The sequence below is a fragment of the Rhinoderma darwinii genome, chromosome 2, assembly GCF_050947455.1.
Source record: "Rhinoderma darwinii isolate aRhiDar2 chromosome 2, aRhiDar2.hap1, whole genome shotgun sequence".
Taxonomy (NCBI): domain Eukaryota; kingdom Metazoa; phylum Chordata; class Amphibia; order Anura; family Rhinodermatidae; genus Rhinoderma; species Rhinoderma darwinii.
In genome coordinates, this window is record NC_134688.1 from 158,236,347 (window position 1) to 158,257,619 (window position 21,273).

The following is a 21,273-nucleotide window of genomic DNA, read 5'->3' on the forward strand; positions in this document are numbered from 1 at the left end:
CTGGGGACCCCCAACTCTTGTCAATTGTTAAAATAAATACTAATCTGGTGATAACATCATCCGCATACGCTATAAACGTTGTTCTAAGTACATACAATAATGTCAGGCCCTTAAATGACATCAAACACCTTTATATATATATATATATATATATATATATATATATATATATATATATATATATATATATATATATATATATATGAGGAAAAACTTCTCTGTTCCAATGGACAGGGCATCTAGAATATGTGTGATTACTGGGTACATTTCATTTGCACTTGGTGATACTCTTTCAGCAGGATTTGTACCTTGATCTCAGCTGATTGCCTAGAACATCTCCACCTCATAGAAACATACACAGATTCCACATGTTTATTTGACAAGTGTCTCAAACCAATTTTTTCTTACTCTAATCTGGTTCGTTCTACCTGGGAAGGCCTCTCAAGGTCGGTTCTCTTCATGGGAGGCAGGTATGATAAGGTTGGCACCGGTCTGCCAGGACTGTTCTGTAGGCAAATCAAACAGCTCTAACAGAATTTAGCAGCGACAGCTGTAAAACCTGGGACATACCAATTAGATCTTACCAAATCGATCCTTGCAGTCTTGGGGCATATGTGAGGTCATATACCATCAATGCAAGTCCCATCAAGAGTGCCTTGGGTGTTACCGGTTACCTTCCTTTATCCGTCCACATTCTGTCAGAATCTGGTTCTCACGCCTTCCGCTCCCAGTTGGACTCTTCCTGTGGAGAACAAGCTTTTCATAGCCTAATCAGTAATTGATCTTAATCAGATAATTAACTTGAAGAAAAACATTAACAATGACAGATTTATGTTAAACGTTCACACTGGTCAGTAACTAAAACTGATACCTACAAACTGATTCTTCTTCTTTATATACATATCTATACTTACACATATACACTGCACAGAATTCTCTGCTCTAAAATTCTCCTTTCACAACAAAAATAAAAATAAACAAATAAAAATGTTTTCTAATGGGAATATTCCGCTTCTGTACCTTTTATCTGACGCATGACTCTAATAGTCCAATGCTATGGCTGGTCTAGAACTTTACATAAAGCTTAATCTCAGTATTTAATATTCCCATAACACTTCTTAAATACAATTATTAAACAAACTAACTTTGGAATAACATCTAGAGAACTGCTGATATCTTATTGTACAAACATCAGGTCAATACTTGGGATAACATTGTTCCCCCGTCACTTACACACAACATCTGCAGTGGGGAAAATACAGGCCGGGCTTCAGGCCCCCCTGAGAACAGGTCTACACACACGAGCACATTGTCATACACTTCTACCTCGGGTAGTTGTATGTTCTGCAGTCGCTGGGACTGTTAATCTGGCCGGGCTGCACTTTTCACAGGTACCTTTGCTGTTTTACCTATGTCATGCCGTGCGCACATCATGCCGGCTGCTACAAAACTAGTGGTGGCATTATTGTATCCAGGGACAAGCCAATTTACTGACACCTGGCTGCACATCTCCTTGTTGTCAGTTCTGTCTTCTCTCGCTCTCTCAATTGGCTTACCCGATGATCCAATAAAGTTCCTACTACCAATGGGCCCATAATTGTGGGCGATGCCAAAAGCGTACCTAGTGTCAGTGTAAATGTCGGCCGTCTTACCTTCTGCCAGGTTACAAGCCTCAGTGAGCACCTCCAGCTCCGCTCCTTGAGATGAACAAGAATGTGAGAGTAGTTTCTGGGTAATTTACCTGGTGCCTCGTATCCTGTCTTGTACATACTGTATAATCAAAAATATCTCTTTATTACAAATTTACATTAGAAACCCATGTCACATATATATATATAACATCTCAAAGGGGTGGCGTCTTCATGCTCTAAAATAAAACCAAATGTTATACACTTCTCCACACTCATCTGATAATCCAGAATACTTTGAGAATCTCACTTTTATCAGGTTCTGCAAATACTTGATTAATACAAAAACAAATAAAAATAAAACATTCCTAAAAACTTTACATCAAATTAACAATGTCCAAACAAGTTTTTTATTTTTTTTCCTTCTCCCCCCATCTAAATCTGTAAAGACTCATCTGTGAGTGACGTCACCTCTGCCTCCTGTGTAACTTTGCTGGAGGGGGATGGTCTCTTACACATTTTAGATCTCCTGAAACCAAATTAATTAACTCAAAACAAACCAAAATTGTACTTGATCAGTTCCTTCACCATTCCCCCCTTTGTGGACTCTGCGAAAGTAATGTAGCAGAGTTCAAAACTACATCTCAACATAACACTAGTTTAACCCCCTGTAATGTACAACAGCCTGAAACAAAAATGACTTTTTCCTGACAAATACATTTGATCTTTACAATGATATAACTCATGTGTGAAATAAAAAAACAAAACAATTGTAGTTAGTTATTCAATAAAAACAGCAAATATTATATCTGATAACATTAATTACTGCAAACCAATAAACTGTATATAAAAATAGGGAACGGTGGGGGCACATACATTTTCAAAACCCCGTGTCTCACAGTATCTGTAGTTTAATACATCTGAATTATCAAAACACATGAAATCTGATCACATCATAACACATAAATATCGCAACTTTTATAAACAACAGCGCATGCGCAAAGAGAAGAAATTTATTTAGGTTTGTAGACATTACTGATATATATATATATATCTCAGCAGTGCATATTGAAATCCCTTTGTCTCATCAGCCCTGCAGACTGCACCCAGTCAGCCCCCCCTCCTCCTCCCAAACACAGCACACTACAGGGGGGAGGGAGGGGGGTCACACACTCATCTCTCACAGCTTCTAGTCTCACAATCTTAACACTTTCAATGCCGGCAAAACAACATACGTATCTGCAATCATTCATCACACCATTGTATAGGAATTATCTACATTCAAAACATCAAACACATAATCATTAACAGTACAATCTGTCGGCCACCATCTCTATATTATGATGACGTGTTGTTTCATCAGTGAACTAGACTGGAACTTCTGTAAATAGAAAAAACACTACAAATGACAAAATTAACAAGGCGATTATTTCATACTGATTTGGTTGGGCCAGGCGTGGCCACATCAGGGGTGGGTGGTGGGGGGCAGCCTCTCCCATTGGAAACACAGTGCGCAGCTGTGAGGGGGGGGGTTCCCACCAACAATGAGGACACACTCAACATGAGGTACGGAAGCCATTACCGGGCGTCGGCTGGTCCTGTTTTCTAATACATACAATACCTTTCTTATTCCTAACTTCCTCTTCTGCAAATCCCTCTAAAGCACTTTCCATCAATTTCTTCATTTTTCTGACATACTGCTTCCCTTCTCTTCGCTTCATTAAATCATATGCCTAACAGTCTATATTATACACGTAATTTATATAACAATTTTCGGTCAACGACTCCCAGGCCTCGCCGGAAATATTAAAATTCCTCAGTCTACAGCCTCCGGTCAGCCGAAATATAATTTTTATTTAGACTCTCCGGCTTCGCTGGAAATATTAAAATTTCACAGTCTAGCTCTCCGGTCCCTTATATAATTCTATTTAGACTCTCCGGCTTCGCTGGAAATATTAAAATTCCAGTCGATAACTCTCCGGTCTCTTATATAATCTTTTATTTAGACTCTAGTTACCCAGAGGATGGTTAGTCGGGCGCGACTAAGGTCTCACAGGTTTTTTTACCCTCACAGCGGAAAATATCACCTCTGTCGCCTGAGATAATCCAGGAAATCAACAAAAGGGTTCTACAGATCGCTACAAGACTGCCCACTAGCACAGATAAGACGAAGATTTATAAAATCAATTCGCTTACCGTGTTATTGCGGAGGTGATCAAATTCCTTCAGTGGGCAACTTTGAGTCCTCTGTTTCACCCTGTGATTGTCGGTTGTCCGGATTTTGATATTTCCTCGAGTGAGGCCCCACGTTCGGTCGCCAAATGTCAGGTCCGTATTTAACACCGAATAACCACCTCTGTAAATTGAAAGCTGAAGGCATGCCTGGAGAGAAGTACACCACACAGATGTTTGGTACAGCCTTCCCTCTCTGTCAGGAGGAACACTGAAAAACTTTTTATTCAGAACAAAGAAACACAGAAAGAGACACATGCCCCTCCCTCGAGATATGGGACTTGCTTAAGTCCCATTGGCTCCTCTGCTGTAAGTTTTCCTATACATTCTTCTGCACACTCCTCTTTGCATTCCAGGGGGCGGTGTCTTCCATAGGCGTGTTATGCAGGCTCTTTGTGCTCCATGAATCCAATCTCTTTGTGTAATATACTGAATATATATATATATATATATATATATATATATATGTAAGGATAATATTTTTCAAACAATATACATGGTAATGATCCCTGACAGTCGCTTCTTATTTTGCAGAGGATACTGTCACTAGCTACTCCTACCTGGACATGTTAAAGGAATGGCTTATGCCACAGATAGAGGAAGATCTGCCAATTGTAGTCTATCAGCAAGATGGTGCACCTCCACATTTCCATTTGGTTGTCCGCCAATACCTGAATGAAACCCTTCCGGAGCGCTGGACGGCCGCGCCAGAAACAACGATTCATCAATGTTGCGCTGGCCTCCACGATCACCAGATCTAACATCCTGCGACTTCTTTCTGTGGGGCTAAAGCATGCAGGGCCAGCTCCAGGTTTATGTGGGCCCTTGGGAGACACAGGCTTAGTAGGCCTCTTTGCGGGGGAACTCAAGGCTGCAGTAAAATGGCAGAAAACTTCACTTTGTGCCCCCATATAGACGTTAGGCCCTGTTCATGCCCCATATAGAAGTTAGACCCCCAGTTTGTACTCCCATAAATTTAGTGCCCTCTGTAGATAGTGCCACACAGCCCCTGTCCCAGGTAGGGCCACACAGCCCTCCCTCCCAGGTAGTGCCACACAGCCCCCCCTCCCAGGTAGTGCCACACAGCACCCTCCTCCCAGTTAGTGCAACACAGCCCCCAAGGTAGTGCCACAGAGCCAACCATCCTGGTAGTGCCACACAGGCCCTCTCCCTGGTAGTGCCACGCCCCTCCCAGGTAGTGCCACACAGCCCCCTCCCAGGTAGTAGCACCCTCCTCCCCGGAAGTGCCACAAAGCCCCCTCCTCCCTAGTAGTGCCACACATCCCCCCCCCTTTCTGATAGTGCCACACAGCCCCCTTCCTGGTAGTGCCACAGCCCCTCCCAGGTAGTGCCACACAGCCCCCCTCCCTGGTAGTTCCACCCAACCACCCTCCCTGGTAGTGCCACACAGCCCTCTTCCCTGTAGGTAGCGCCTTTGGAGCTCCCTCTAGGAGTGGAATCCCCAACCAGAGCATTGCCTAGGACTCCTTCTCTCCTCCTTACATCACTGTCCATATATGGACAGTGATTCCGTGACGACGGCAGTGTCAGCATGGACTCAGTGTATCTGACCCCTCCCCTAGCCACAGAATCTGAAAAAACTGAGACAACGCATCACTGAAACAGTGGAGTCCATGTGCGAGGATATGCTAGCACGCATCTGGACAGAGCTGGACTACTGTCTAGACATCTGCCATGTCACCAATGGAAATCACTTTGCACATTTGTAGTGTATAAATAAAACTTGGATAAATAGTGTGTCTTTTCATGTTAATAAATTTGTATTATGTTCTCTCGGTTATGAATACTGACTCTATAATTTTGCACCGTCCTTTTTGAAACACCCTGTATATTGACATTTACATATCTGCCAAAATCAAAGCTTTGTAAACATAAAGCATTTTATTAATATTATAAATCATTTATATCAGTCTATTAGTACTGTCGCTTATTAATTAGAAAAAAGGTTCTGTTTTGTTTTTTTCATGAAGATGAGCTGCAATACCAAGTTACCTAACCATGGTACTCCTTGTGGAGATCAAGTATAAGGAGTGATAGGTGGTATACCTATTGTTCTAACTTTATTTGAATTAATCAGTAGTGAATATATGACATTGTCAGAAACCTTTAAAACAGTCACTAAAAAATCTGTCTAGAGTAAAAGAGTAAATAGAAGACAAGGATGAGGAAGGAGATGGGGGGTGCAGATGCATTTTCTCTTCCTTAGTTGGTGTGTTTGAGACTGCATGCTGTAAGAGGATAAGGGGAGCAGCAGGGGGGGGGGGCACATTTCATTGGCTCATCGCACACAGCACAGCTCATACATCAAATCAGGAAAAGCCCACCCACTCAAGAATTATATACACAGAACATGTGCATTTAAAGAACGGAATTATATCATGTATAGGGCAATGCTCCCTAAGAACAAAGGGTAAAATAGCTTTCCTTCAAAAATTAACAACTGACTCTGCAGCGCCATCTATAGATAGCTACCCTATAAGGCAATGTCTGACCCCTAAGGCCAGATTTACATGGCTTCGTTCGGTCCGTGAGATACAGACCATATGTCGGCAGTATGTCCCGGACCGAACACAGTTCAAGAAGTCAAGCTCCTAGCATCATAGTTATTTATGATGCTAGGAGTCCCTGCCTCCCTGCGGGAATACTGTTCTGTGTTGTAATCATGTTTTCAGTATGGGACAATATTCCCACGGGGAAGCAAGGGCTCCAAGCATTATCGATAACCTTAAGGCTAGGAGCCCGACTCCCTGAACTGTGTTTGGTCTGGGAAATACGGATAACATATGGTGAAACTGGTCTTATAGAGCTTTGAAACATGAGCACCTTCAAAATGTTGACTTTCAGCCAAACTACAAAAAGCTTGTGCAGTGAAATCAGACATCTGTATACACCATTGCAACTGCAGGGTAGATTCACCTTTAACAAACCTCTGCATATACCTACATAAGGGTGCGCTCACACATGGCACATTGTATTTCTGCAGCCTAAAAATAAGCTGCGGAAAACTATAATGTATACCTATGCGAATAATATTCTGTAATGCAAGGACTAGAGAAATTTGTCTGCGTTGCAAAACATTTTTCCCATGGGCATACTTTGTAGTTTTCCGCAGCGTAATTTTTACGCTTTGGAAATGCAATACAAGTACGCCATGTGTGATTGAACCCTAATACTTCCTACTATAGTGTTATTATCAATGCAGCACCACTTTCATGCAGCAGTGATTTGATGTTAAGCTTAAAGTCTGTTGCCCCACAAATCCACAAGCAGAATACTTTAATAATAAATTATGGAAAACATAAGGCCTCATACACGCGACCGTAGCTGTGTGCATGGCCCGTAATTGCGGCATGAATGGCCACAGAGTGTCATCGGGTGACACTCCACGGTCCGGGTTTCTGGCCAATGAACGGACTGTGGAAACCACGGTCGTGTGCATGGGCCCATAGAAATGAATGGGTCTGCAATTCACCCGCAGATGAATTGCGGCCGGAAAAACACGTTCGTGTGCATGGGTATTACTCTGTCTATGGACTTGTGTGTTACTGATGGGGCATGCATCTATAATATTGGATTGTTCCTGCTTTTAAGGGAGCATTTACACAAATAAGAATATATGAGGCTAAAGCTTTTCAAAACAATTCCCTAATATATTTAAGAACTCATTAAGCAAAGTTACAACTGAAAAACTTAGATTTTTCGGTAAAACATCTGCAATATTTGACATTTATTCCTTCCTTAAAAAATGTTTCCGTTGTTCATGCAGTGTCGCAATACTGATGATATGGGGAGATTTGTAAGGCTCTTACATGTAGTTAGCTCAACAGATGTTTCATTTATTACAATAAACTGAGATGAAGCGATAGTCTATTACACAACAATTAATGGCTGCACTGGAAAAAAAAGATTGTTGTAAGTTATAGACATGGGCTTTACACAAAGTATGCTTTTTATTTATCTCTTTGCCAACTTTAATGCCTTGTGGGAACAATATAAGGATATAATGTAGAATATTAAAGAGTTGATAAAATATTGTTCTGTGAATTGTGGCACTATGAAATATTCAGCTGCAACTGTTTGGTGTAATAAAAAAGTCTAATGGTCTAATGAATGAACATTAGCAATATGCAGAATACCATATGTATAGCTCTACTGTGCCTTGGTGCTTTACAACCTTCATGCTTCATGGGGCATCATAATAATGAGCCATCATTTAAGCAAATCCTATAAAGAAAGGCATTGTTTGAGGCTTTTTGGGCAACCTTTCATCTCTCTCATTTTACCATTTAGGGGCCTTAGAGTTCTTCATGCACATTCCTTTGCATAAACAATGATAATACCACCGTAACAAAAAATAATGTTCCATTAATACATTTTTGTTTGGGGAGGCTGGAAAGATAAAAACTGTAATATTCTTTTACACGGTATAATTAAGTAGTAATGTTAGACTGCTAGACCACATGATTCAATGTGAATCCATAAGCCATACCATGGGATTTCACTGCTGGAGACAAACTATAACTGCAAAATATACAATATATCTGATATGTAAAAGTGCCAATGTTGCTTTATTGCACGGCTGTTCCACAATCATACTTCTCCTGGACTTATTTGGACTGGTTGACCTCTGTTCCCCAGAGCTGGGTGGGGGAAAGACAGTGAAATTTCATTATCTGAACACAAGCAAATTACCTATAGTGGATAAAGTTATCCTGAGCTGGGTCTTCATCTTGCCACAAGCACCAAGCAGCTGCAAGCTATGTTAGATACAACTCTGCGGGGAAGATTTACTAAGGCTAGGATTTCATAGGCCAGTCTTAGTATAAAGCCGCAGGAGTAAGATGCGTCTAATTTGTTAAGAGGCGCACTCCTATTAATAAATTTGCTGTATTTTCTGCTATCAGTGCGGCAGAAAGGGAAATCTTTGCCATCTACAAGCTGGCATAGATAATCCCTATAATTTACACCAGTTTCTGGTGTAAATTATAGTAAATGTGTCAGGTCCTTCTGCTAAGCCCTACACACTTTTTGCTAAAGTGGCGTGTGCAATGTAAATGCATCAAAAGTTGAATTTATTTGCGCAAACCAACTTGGCTAGCCAGCGGGTCATTTCCATATTGGTTGCTAAATAAAGAGGGGTCCATAGCTCAGAAAGGGGTGGACGCACAAGTACAGGACTAACACTGCTGGACTCACAGACACAGCGGCTATTAGGTGAGACTACTAACTGACTTTGTAGGACCTAGCGACAGGTCCTCTTTAAGGGAAAACCCCTTTAATATGATTCAATATAACTTTTGAGCAAATAGTGTAATTCTTTTTTGTTTAACAATCACTGATTAATGTGCCAACCAAGTCATATGTTCATATCAGAAGAAATACATATTGCGCTTGTTGAGCTTCATGTGTTATTTTGTTGCTAAAATATAAACATGAAAGCATGAAAATACAAATGGGAGATTTAAGAACACAATTTCTAGTTTGGCCTCATGCAGAAGGTGTGTGTATTATAGAGCCATAGGCACTCCTTGAGCCGTCGCATGGTGCCTCTGTACAGCACCTTAATCTCCCCTAGAAGAAAATAAATGTAGGGGGGGGGGGGATACCTCCATTATACAACATGTGGTGGAAGATGCCACATGAGAAAAAAACCTCTGTATGCCTATGAGGCACCCTAAAGGTAGAGTATGGGCCCTGAGATTATTATGGGTACTGTATTATGATGCATGAGGCTTTAGAATGAGAAGTTAGCCAGAACTGTGCAATTTTCTCGATAGAGTGCCAACCTGCCCATTTTTTTTTTTATTGTAAACTAGTAACACCTCCCCAATTCAATATTTAATAGTTGTTCAGGTGATGGTCAGTTTTTGGAGGGACAATCGCTATTCCTCATATAGTAATGTGTAATGTGATTGCTTACATGATGTACCAGATTATTGTATTGTATTACATCAGTCCATTAATAATAAAAAAAAGACTTCAGCGGTTCCTGATTTCCAGTTCAGGTTGAATTTTGGCTGACAAGTGGGCTGAACCTTGCTCAGAGATACATTAAAGGTTGCCGTTCTTTTCATTTTATTCTGCTTTTTATAAAACCTACCATATGTATATTTAAAATTCCAAACTTTCACGTGATTCTGGATTTAAATCTACTTTTAAACTTTATTTGATGAACCAAGTGAGCCAGATTTCTAGATAATCAGGTGTCGGGAAATTTGTCATATTACTGTATTTTCTGTTTTGAAAATTGTAACACTATAAAACATATTTTTCCTTATAACTGTATATTTAAGTATGTATTTAAGACTATAATGTCCTTTTTTGTTATGTTTTCTGCTATGTATTTTGTTTTCTACAGATCTCCCATTCTCTTTTGCAATTGAATGAACACTTTTAAAGTCTACCCTACCTAGGACAGCTAGGGGAGATGTAGAGTTCTGGGATAAATAGTTTTCTATGATTTGGACCAGTATTTTCATGTAAAAAGCTAATAAAGAAAGCCTGTGAGTCTTGCTTCCCCACCCACACAGTGATTGACAGCTTTCCCTGTATACACACTCATATAGGAAAAGCTGTCACTTAGGCCTCATTCACACGACAGGGTTTCCCGGCCGGGTGCCGGCCGTTCATAAATTGGCCGGCACCCAGCTGCATTAGGAATAATAGACCCCTAATGGGGCTATTCACACGACCGATTTTTTGACGGCCGGGAAAACCGGCCGTCAAAAAATGGGACATGCTCTATTTTCGGCCGGGTACCCGGACGCCCGGCTCCCATAGAAGTCTATGGGGCCGGGTAATACACGGCCATCACCGGAATGTGTCCCGAGTGATGGCCGGGTTTTCCGTCGCTTGCGCTCTATCTCCTCCTCCTCACAGCGCAGAGTGCATGTGAGGAGGAGGAGTTGATGCCATTCGGACGAATGGCAGTACGCTGTACACTGTGTGGCAGGGCCGGGGTGTACAGCAGGTGGAGGGAGCACTGCGCTGGCTCCCTTCCCCTGCTTGTTTTAAAAGCGCCCTGGCCCGGCATCTCCCCGCTCTGCTATGTGCTAGCCCCACTTTAGCTCCTTGAAGGAGCGAAATCCCCGTGTTTTTGGGGATTCCGCTCCTGGACAGAGCGCTTGATGTCTCTGTCCATATCTGGGCAGTGACATCAGGGGAAACTCCTGAAGCGGAATCCCCGAACACATGGGGATTCCCCTTCAGGAGTTGCCGCTGATGTCACTGTCCAGATCTGCCCGGCCCGGAACGGATGCAAAACTTTATGCAAACCGGCCGGGCAAAATGGCCGATTTTACCGGCCGACACTCGGGCTCGGGCGGGACCCTGTCGTGTGAACCCAGCCTTACTCTGTGTGTTGGGAGAGTAGGACTCTCTATAAGTCCTGGCAGCATTTAAACAGATGTTAACATGAAACTACTAAATCAATTATAAAAAGCTACATATAAATCTAAGCTTACCCTATAAATAGGGGAGCATAGAGGACCTGAAAAATTCAGAAGCTGCCTTCAATATACACATATATGTAGACTGGCATTTCTGACGGAGTTATGGTGGAGTTAGATATTAAAGCAATACTGTACCTATGATATTTAGTAAACATTTATATGTAGAATTATTTTTTCTAAGCTTATTGTTAATATGAACACATAGCAAATTACTTCATTAGTTGAAAATTGCAGTTTCTTGCTTCACATCACGATCTGCTGGTTTCATGAATCAGTTGAATTAAGATTCTTGACTATAAATACATGGCAGTGTGTTTATATCTGTAAATACGAAGAATAAAAATGTAATCATAATGTTTATTTCTTTTTACAAAAAAATGATGGCTCTTTGCTATACATGATACCAGAATCAATAAGAAAAGGTGTATTTAAAAAATAGTGATTGATTGAATTGTTTGAATATTAGATATTTCAGTATTATAAGCTTTGAGTTGTATGGAGCCATAGTAAAGCGCCCATAGAAGTCTATAGAGCCATACTGTACCTCCAGATGCATAGCTAAACGCCATTGGGCCCTAGTGCAACAGTCCACCCTCCACTATTGAAATAATATTGTCATAATATTCCTAGATAAACATGGCATACATTGCTAAAGTACTGCTGAAATAATACCGTTTTATATATATATATATATATATATATAGATAGATAGATAGATAGATAGATAGATAGATAGATAGATAGATAGATAGATAGATAGATAGATAGATAGATATATTGCACAATTAATACCACTATATATTATATGAATTATGCAGTCATAATATACCCGCAAAACTCACCAAAAACCGCCCGAAAATGCTTCCCATTGATTTCAATGGGAGGCGGAGGCGGTTTTCTCCCGCGAGCGGTAAAACCAGCTCACAGGAGAAAGAAGGGACATGCCCTATCTTCGCGCGTTTACGCCTCTGACCTCCCATTGACATCAATGGGAGGCAGAGAAAGCGTATTTCGCTGCATTTTATGCTGCGTCGCTCAATGGCCGCGGGCGAAAAACACAGTGAAAAACGCCGCAAAAATCGGCATGCAGGCAAATCTGCCTTAAACTTTCAAACTGAAATTTGAGGCATATTTTCCGCCTGCAAAAAACTCTGTGTGAACCCAGCCTAATACTGCCCTACATTGATAACTAATACCATCATACATTGTTAAAACACTGCACAAATAATACCACTATATATAGCACAATTAATATCAATATATTTTGCTCAATAAATGCATATAAATATGCTTTTATATATCTCAAATAATATCATCATACTTTACCAAGATAACACCACAATAATTTGGTCAAATAATATCATCATACCATACCCAAAAATAATCACTTTATATTGCTGAACTAATGCTGCACCAAACTAATATTGCCAAACTATAATGGACAGTGGATCTCCCAAACGTCTTGTGAAACCAGCCCAATACTGCCATACCTAGGCAAAATACTATTACAAATACAGTACTGTGCAAAAGTTTTAGGCAGATAGAAGTGTTAATAGATATTTTTATCAATTAACAAAATACAAAGTGAATGAACAGAAGACAAAATCTTAACCTAATCTATATTCTAGGTACACTTCCACACAGTTTTTTAAGGAACTCGACAGGGAGGTTGTTCCAAAAATCTTGGATCTCCTGTGGATGTAGGCTACCTCAAATCCTTCTGTCTCTTCATGTAATCCCAGACAGACAAGATGATGTTAAGATCATGGCTCTGTGGGGTCCATATTATCACTTCCAGGGCTCCTCATTCTTCTTTACGCTGAAGATAGTTCTTAATGACATTTGACTAATCAGTCCAGTGCACCTGTTGCCATTTTTCTGCACCCCAGTTCCTATATTTTCTTGCATAGTTTCGTCACTTGGCCTTGTTTTCACATCGAATATATGGATTTTTGGCCGCAATTCTTCCATGAAGACCACTTCTGGTCAGACTTCTCCAAGCAGTAGATCGGTGTACCTGGACCCCACTGGTCTCTGCCAGTTCTGACCTGATGGCACTGCTGGACATCTTCTGATTTAGAAGGGAAGTCAGCATGATGTGTCTTTGATCTGCTGCACTAAGTTTCCTTGACTGACCACTGCATCTACAGTCATCAATGTTGCTCATTTCTTTGTGCTTCTTCAAAAGAGCATGAACAGCACATCTTGAAACCCCAGTCTGCTTTGAAATCTTTGTCCGGGAGAGACCTTGCTGATGCAGTATAACTACCTTGTGTCTTGTTGCTCTGCTCAGTATTGCCATGGTGGACCTGTGACATGAAACTGTCTTTCATAACCTTAAATTTGTAGCAGAGTTTGGCTGTTCCTTACTCTGTTTGAAGCCTCCTACACAGGTTACAGTTTCAGTTAATGACTGTGTTTCAACCTATATACAAAAATGATGATCATTATCACCAGTTTGGTATAATTGGTTAATCATACACCTGACTATAATCGTACAGAATCCATGACTTTGTGCAAGTGTACCTAGAAGAATTGATACTATTTTGAAGGCAAAGGGTGTTCACACCAAGTATTAACTTGTTTTAAATTTCTCTTCTGTTCATTCACTTTGTATTTTGTTAATTGATAAAAAAATCTTAACACTTCTATGTTTGAAAGCATTGTTACTTTTCAAAAAATTTTCACAACTGCCTAAAACTTTTGCACAGTACTGTATATATATATATATATATATATATATATATATATATACTTGGAAGAACTACTGTTAAATAATGGGACAAATGACAAATGGGAGATTTTCAAATCTACTTTGGGTAATTATAGTGCAAAATTTATTCCTATAGGTAACAAGTATAAACGATTAAAATTAAATCCCACATGGCTTACACCTTATGTGAAAAGGGGCAATACATGACAAAAAAGGGGCATTTAAAAAATACAAATCTGAGGGTACATCTGTAGCCTCTGTAAAATATAAAGAGCTTAATAAAATCTGTAAAAATGTAATAAAATTAGCAAAAATACAAAATGAAAGGCAGGTGGCCAAGATAGTAAAACAAATCCCAAAAAATTCTTCAAGTATATAAATGCAAAAAAGCCAAGGTCTGAACATGTAGGACCCCTAGATAGTGGTAATGGGGAGTTGGTCACAGGGGATCAAGAGAAGGCAGAGTTACTAGATGGGTTCTTCAGCTTTGTATATACAGAAGAAAGAGCAGCTGATGTAGCCGGTGCCAGTGCTGTTAATTTATCAGTTGATATACTGAATTGGATGAATGTAGATATGGTCCAAGCTAAATAAAATAAAATAAATGTGCACAAGGCCCGGGGACCAGATGGGATACACCCTAGAATTCTTAAAGAGCTTAGTTCAGTTATTTCTGACCCCCTTTTCATAATATTCAGAGATTCTCTAGTGACTGGTATAGTGCCAAGGGACTGGCACAGGCCAAAATTTGGTGCCTATTTTCAAAAAATGCTCTAGGTCTTCCACGGGTAATTATAGACCAGTAAGCTTAAAGAGGCTCTGTCACCAGATTTTGCAACCCCTATCTGCTATTGCAGCAGATCGGCGCTGCAATGTAGATTACAGTAACGTTTTTATTTTTAAAAAAACGAGCATTTTTGGCCAAGTTATGACCATTTTTGTAGTTATGCAAATGAGGCTTGCAAAAGTCCAAGTGGGTGTGTTTAAAAGTAAAAGTCCAAGTGGGCGTGTATTATGTGCGTACATCGGGGCGTTTTTAATACTTTTACTAGCTGGGCGTTCTGAAGAGAAGTATCATCCACTTCTCTTCAGAACGCCCAGCTTCTGGCAGTGCAGATCTGTGACGTCACTCACAGGTCCTGCATCGTGTCGGCCACATCGGCACCAGAGGCTACAGTTGATTCTGCAGCAGCATCAGCGTTTGCAGGTAAGTAGCTACATCGACTTACCTGCAAATGCCGATGCTGCTGCAGAATCAACTGAAGCCTCTGGTGCCGATACAATGCAGGACCTGTGAGTGACGTCACAGATCTGCACTGCCAGAAGCTGGGCATTCTGAAGAGAAGTGGATGATACTTCTCTTCAGAGCGCCCAGCTAGTAAAAGTATTAAAAACGCCCCGATGTACGCACATAATACACGCCCACTTGGACTTTTACTTTTAAACACACCCACTTGGACTTTTGCAAGCCTCATTTGCATAACTACAAAAATGGTCATAACTTGGCCAAAAATGCTCGTTTTTTAAAAATAAAAACGTTACTGTAATCTACATTGCAGCGCCGATCTGCTGCAATAGCAGATAGGGGTTGCAAAATCTGGTGACAGAGCCTCTTTAACATCCATCGTGGGAAAAATGTTTGAGGGGCTATTGAGGGACTATATACAGGATTATGTGACAAAAAATTGTATTATAAGTGACAGCCAGCATGGTTTTACGAAGGACAGAAGTTGTCAAACTAACCTGATCTGTTTTTATGAAAAGGTGAGCAGAAGCCTAGATAGAGTGGCCGCTGTGGATATAGTGTTTTTGGACTATGCAAAGGCATTTGACAATGTCCCTCATAGACGTCTAATGGGTAAATTAAGGACTATAGGTTTAGAAAATATAGTTTGTAATTGGATTGAGAATTGTCTCAAGGACCATATCCAGAGAGTTGTGCTAAATGTTTCCTACTCTGAATGGTCCCCAGTAATAAGTGGTGTACCCCAGGGTTCAGTGCTGGGACCACTATTATTCAACTTATTTATTAAAGATATAGAGGATGGAATTAATAGCACTATTTCTATTTTTGCAGATGACACCAAGCTATGTAATATAGTTCAGTCTATGGAAGATGTTCGTGAATTGCAAGCGGATTTAAACAAACTTAGCGTTTGGGCATCCATTTGGCAAATTAAGTTTAATGTAGATAAATGTAAAGTTATGCATCTTGGTACCAACAACCTGCATGCATCATATGTCCTAGGGGGAGCTACACTGGGGGAGTCACTTGTTGAGAAATATCTGGGTGTACTTGTAAATCATAAACTAAATAACAGCATGCAGTGTCAATCAGCTGCTTCAAAGGCCAGCAGGATATTGTCGTGTATTAAAAGAGGCATGGACTCGCGGGACAGGGATGTAATATTGCCACTTTACAAAGCATTAGTGAGGCCTCATCTAGAATATGCAGTTCAGTTCTGGGCTCCAGTTCATAGAAAGGACGCCCTGGAGCTGGAAAAAATACAAAGAAGAGCAACGAAGCTAATTAGGGGCATGGAGAATCTAAGTTATGAGGAAAGATTTAGCCTTGAAAAGAGACGACTAATGGGGGACATGATTAATTTATATAAATATATTAATGGCACATACAAAAAATATGGTGATATCCTGTTCCATGTAAAAACCCCTCAAAAAACAAGGGGGCACTCCCTTCGGCTGGAGAAAAAAAGGTTCAACCTGCAGAGGCGACAAGCCTTCTTTACCGTGAGAACTGTGAATCTATGGAATAGCCTACCGCAGGAGCTGGTCACAGCAGGGACAGTAGATGGCTTTAAAAAAGGGTTAGATAATTGCCTAGAACAAAAATAGTATTAGCTCCAATGTGTAGAAATTTTTCCCTTCCCTTTTCCCATCCCATGATTGAACTTGATGGACATGTGTCTTTTTTCAGCCGTACTAACTATGTAACTATGTAACTATATACACATACAAAAAGTAGACAGCACTCCAATTCTAAGTTGAAAAAGTGATTTTCTTTTTTGCCCTCGTGCACGAAAATCTCTTTTTCAACTTTGAATTGGAGTGCAGCCAACTTTTTGTATATATGGATTGAGTTGGGAGCACTGGTCGGATCCCTGAGGCGTGGTGGGGGTTATCAGGAAGCATGAAAAAACAGTCTCAGAATCGCTTGGATAAGTAAAAACATTACAAAGTTATTCCCATGTAAAGTGACACACATCAGATTTGAAAAATGCAGCTGTGTCTAGCTGCAGCGGTAAGAGGGCTAAAGATTGTTATTGGGACATGCTGTTTAAAAATGTCCTTTACATTAATTACAATTTGTGACAGTTTTAGTTTTTCATAAAAAAAAGTCATATATGGATTGGGTAAAGACTGCAAACTTGAGTATACTGTAGCTTCTTCATGTTTTCATGTTGCTTGTTAATATTTTTCTTGTTTATTATATTCGTTTATGTATTTTGCACAGATAGAACAGTATCAGCATTTGTATCGAGTTGACAAAGTGGAAATGTATGAAACTATAATTAAATAGTGTCTGCCATATGGTCTGTAACGAACAAAAAGATGTTTACTGAACCCAGTAACTTTCCAGTAAAATAATTTTCAGTTGATACTGCATGTCGTAGCATGAAGGACAAAATTACAAGTGTCACATATTCCTATCATTGCAGCTCAGCCCAAACGCAGGATGTCTTCGAGCATTACTGAAGATGCTGTATTGTCCATACTGTCGTGGGATGCCCAGTCTGAAGCCTTGCACCAACTACTGCCTCAATGTGATGAAGGGCTGTTTAGCCAATCAAGCTGATCTGGACATTGAATGGAATCTGTTTGTCGGTATGGTCATTTATATATTGTGGTTGTATAACAATAATTTACAATAACTGTGAAGTGGCTTGAATATGTTCTTATAGAAGCCAAGACTGTACAAATCCCAAAAGTCAGGCAGTCAATGTGCCTAAAAATTTGCTATTGGCACCTATGTTAAAGAGTCAGTATTATATAGTTATTCCCAGGCTACTAAAAAAAAAATGTGAAATTGGCTCCTTGACTGGTCTTCCTGGTTCCTAAAGCCCACAGTATTTTGTGGACCCATGTTGTAGACAAGATGAATTACAGTACATGACGAGAAGCTTTTCACAAACTTGGACTTGTGGAAAGAGAAGATAGGATGCACACAGCTAAGTGGCAACATATTCTGCCTTTTACGTTCAAATAAAAAAGTTTATTATTTTAATTCGTTGTTGTTTATTCCTTTAGTGCCCATTTTACAGTATTTTGGTCCTTCATGAGCAGACCAATATTTAGTGTTGTGTGTTTTTGTGCACTTGCTGGCTAATACCTATTTTGTTATTCTTAACAAATAGAGCTTTACTTTTTTTTTTTTAATTTTTAACACACATCAATTGCTTTTGCAGAAGTATTTTATTGAATGACAAATAATAAAATATCACCTTTTCTTACATTAAAAAAACATTTACAATATTTTCCTCTGCCAATATCTATCATTTATTTTGATATATAACACGACCTTAGTTAGGGTCACTGTGTTCGTAGGACCTATGATATATTTGGCGGTGTATGGAAGGGTTTGGGGTATTGTTTTGTTTTAATATTTATTAATACTTTCTTATTTTGCTTCTATTTTTTATTTTTGCTTTATTTATTTTTTTCATCCAAAAGGTCAAAAACCTTTGGGGGGCTTAATTTTTTTTTTTTTTATCTCTATTGTATACACAGCTATCAAGAAGACAGAATTGGTAAAAATCTGTTTCTGGCTTCACTTGTGCATGCCTAGTTGTTTCTGACAGCTGGGCACCCAACCCAAGGCTTTACATTATTCAGTGCAGTTGTTATTCTAATGCACTGTGTAAGCACAGCGATTTAGAATAAGTCCCCATAAAAAGGTGTATCGGCAATCATTAGGGGGTTAAAATACAAACTAAAAAGGGGGAATTTTTGAATGATGTACTGATAAATGTATTGTAAGATGCTTCTAGAACTTTCTATCAAGCCTTTTTGATTGTCTAGTGAATGCTTTTTCTATCTCATCAGTGAAGCATTCGTAAATTAATTACGAGCACAAGTGGATTTATCAAATAGTTTGAAGCAGTAATTAATCTAGTCGCTTTCTGTGAGTGAATCCATAAACATTCACTGGCTGTAAAGTCCAAGAACAAGTTTTACAATCAAGTTTTAAAATTCTTTACCAAAAGCTTCTATTGGGGCATATTCACAGGGCTCAGGGCCAGCCTTAGGTTGGATGGCGCCCTGTGTGGGATTCTCTATTGCCGCCTCCTACACAAACCAAAAATTAACCACATTTATAGACACGCACATACTGGAACATATATACTGTACATACATAAAGGCAGGTATTTAGACATACAGGCAAATATACATACACACACACACACACACACACACACACATTCTGGAATATATACATACAGGTAAATATAAAGACCTCCAGACACATATACACACACACACCAGCAGATAAATACACAGACAGGAACATAAAGAAATACATAAAAGGCACCTATATAAAAGCACAAGACATTCACAAACAGACCCATATATACCCAGTACAGATAATGTAGTAGCTTTCACATGCAGTCCTATGTAACACTTCAGATAACACAGTGATAACTCTCTGAGTACAGATAATGTAGTTATGTTACCTGCAGCCCTATGTAACACCACAGATTACACACAGTAATAACGGAGTACAGATAATGTAGTAGACATTACCTGCAGTCCTATGTAACACCACAGATAACACAGTGATAACTCTGAGTACAGATAATGTAGTTATGTTACCTGCAGCCCTATGTAACACCACAGATAACACACAGTAATAACGGAGTACAGATAATGTAGTAGACATTACCTGCAGTCCTATGTAACACCATAGATAACACAGTGATAACTCTCTGAGTACAGATAATGTAGTAGCGTTACCTGCAGTCCTGTGTAACACCACAGATAACACTGATAAATCTCTGAGTACAAACAATGTCGTAGTTGATAACTATACCCACAGACACATATAAACACGCACACGCACACACACACACACACACACACACACATACACATACACGCACACACACACGCACACGCAGAGGCATATATATAAGGGGCAGCAGGGTATATAAGGGTCAGCAAGTTATATAAGGGTCAGCAGGGTATATAAGAGTCAGCGGGGTATATAAGGTCAGTGGTGTATATAGGGGGCAGCAGTGTATATAGGGACAGCAGTGTATATAGGGGCAGCAGAGTATATAAGGGGCAGCAGGGTATATAGGGGCATCAGGGTATATAAGGTTAGCAGGGTATATAGGGGCATCAGGGTATATAAGGGGCAGCAGGGTATATAGCAGCAGCAGGGTATATAAGGGGCAGCAGGGTATATAGGGGCAGCTGGGTATATAGGGGCAGAAGGGTATATAGCAGGCAGCAGGTTATACAAGGGGTAGCAGGATATATAGGGGGTGGCAGGATATATAGGGGCAGCAGGGTATATAGGGACAGCAGGGTATATAGGGGCAGAAAGGCATATAAAGGGCAGCAGGGTATATAGGGACAGCAGGGTATATAGGGTGCAGCAGGGTGTATAAGGGGTAGCATGATATATAGAAGGCAGCAGGGTATAAAGGGGCAGCAGGGTATATAGGGGCAGCAGGGTATATAGTGGCGGCAGGATATATAGGGGACAGCAGGGTATATAGGTGCAGCAGGGTATATAGGGGGCAGCAGGCTATATAAGGGGCAGCAGGATATATAGGGGCAGCAGGATATATACAGGCAGCAGGGTATATAGGGGGCAGCAGGGTATATAGAAGGCAGCACAAATATCTTCATTTTATGATGTTCTACTTTAATATTGAACACACACTTTTACAAAGAGACATAAACACATGCAGAGACATATACAAACACATACACTGTAACATATACACATACAAACACAGACACATACTGTATACACACAGAGACACATACTGTATATACACAGAGATACATACTGTATACACACATATATACACACAGAGACACACAGGCCCTCACCATCTCTCCCTGCTGACATGATCACAGATTTCTTGCAGTATGGGCTGTGGACATAGCTTCCTCCTCTTCTCTTGCTCCTCGGCTGTTATTTACACCGTGTGTGGAGCAGAGCACAGAGTAGAGGCAGAGCCCAGTGGCGGCCCGTACA

General features: G+C 40.2%; 1 protein-coding gene across 2 annotated transcripts in view; it reads left to right on the forward strand.

Annotated features, from left to right (window-relative positions):
• Positions 1–21,273, forward strand: part of GPC6 (glypican 6) — a 709,242-nt gene that overhangs the window by 385,939 nt on the left and 302,030 nt on the right. For both annotated transcript variants that reach the window (XM_075852383.1, XM_075852384.1), the window contains one exon: positions 17,723–17,888. In XM_075852383.1, the coding sequence (XP_075708498.1) occupies positions 17,723–17,888 (166 nt within the window). The remainder of the gene's footprint in view (positions 1–17,722; positions 17,889–21,273) is intronic.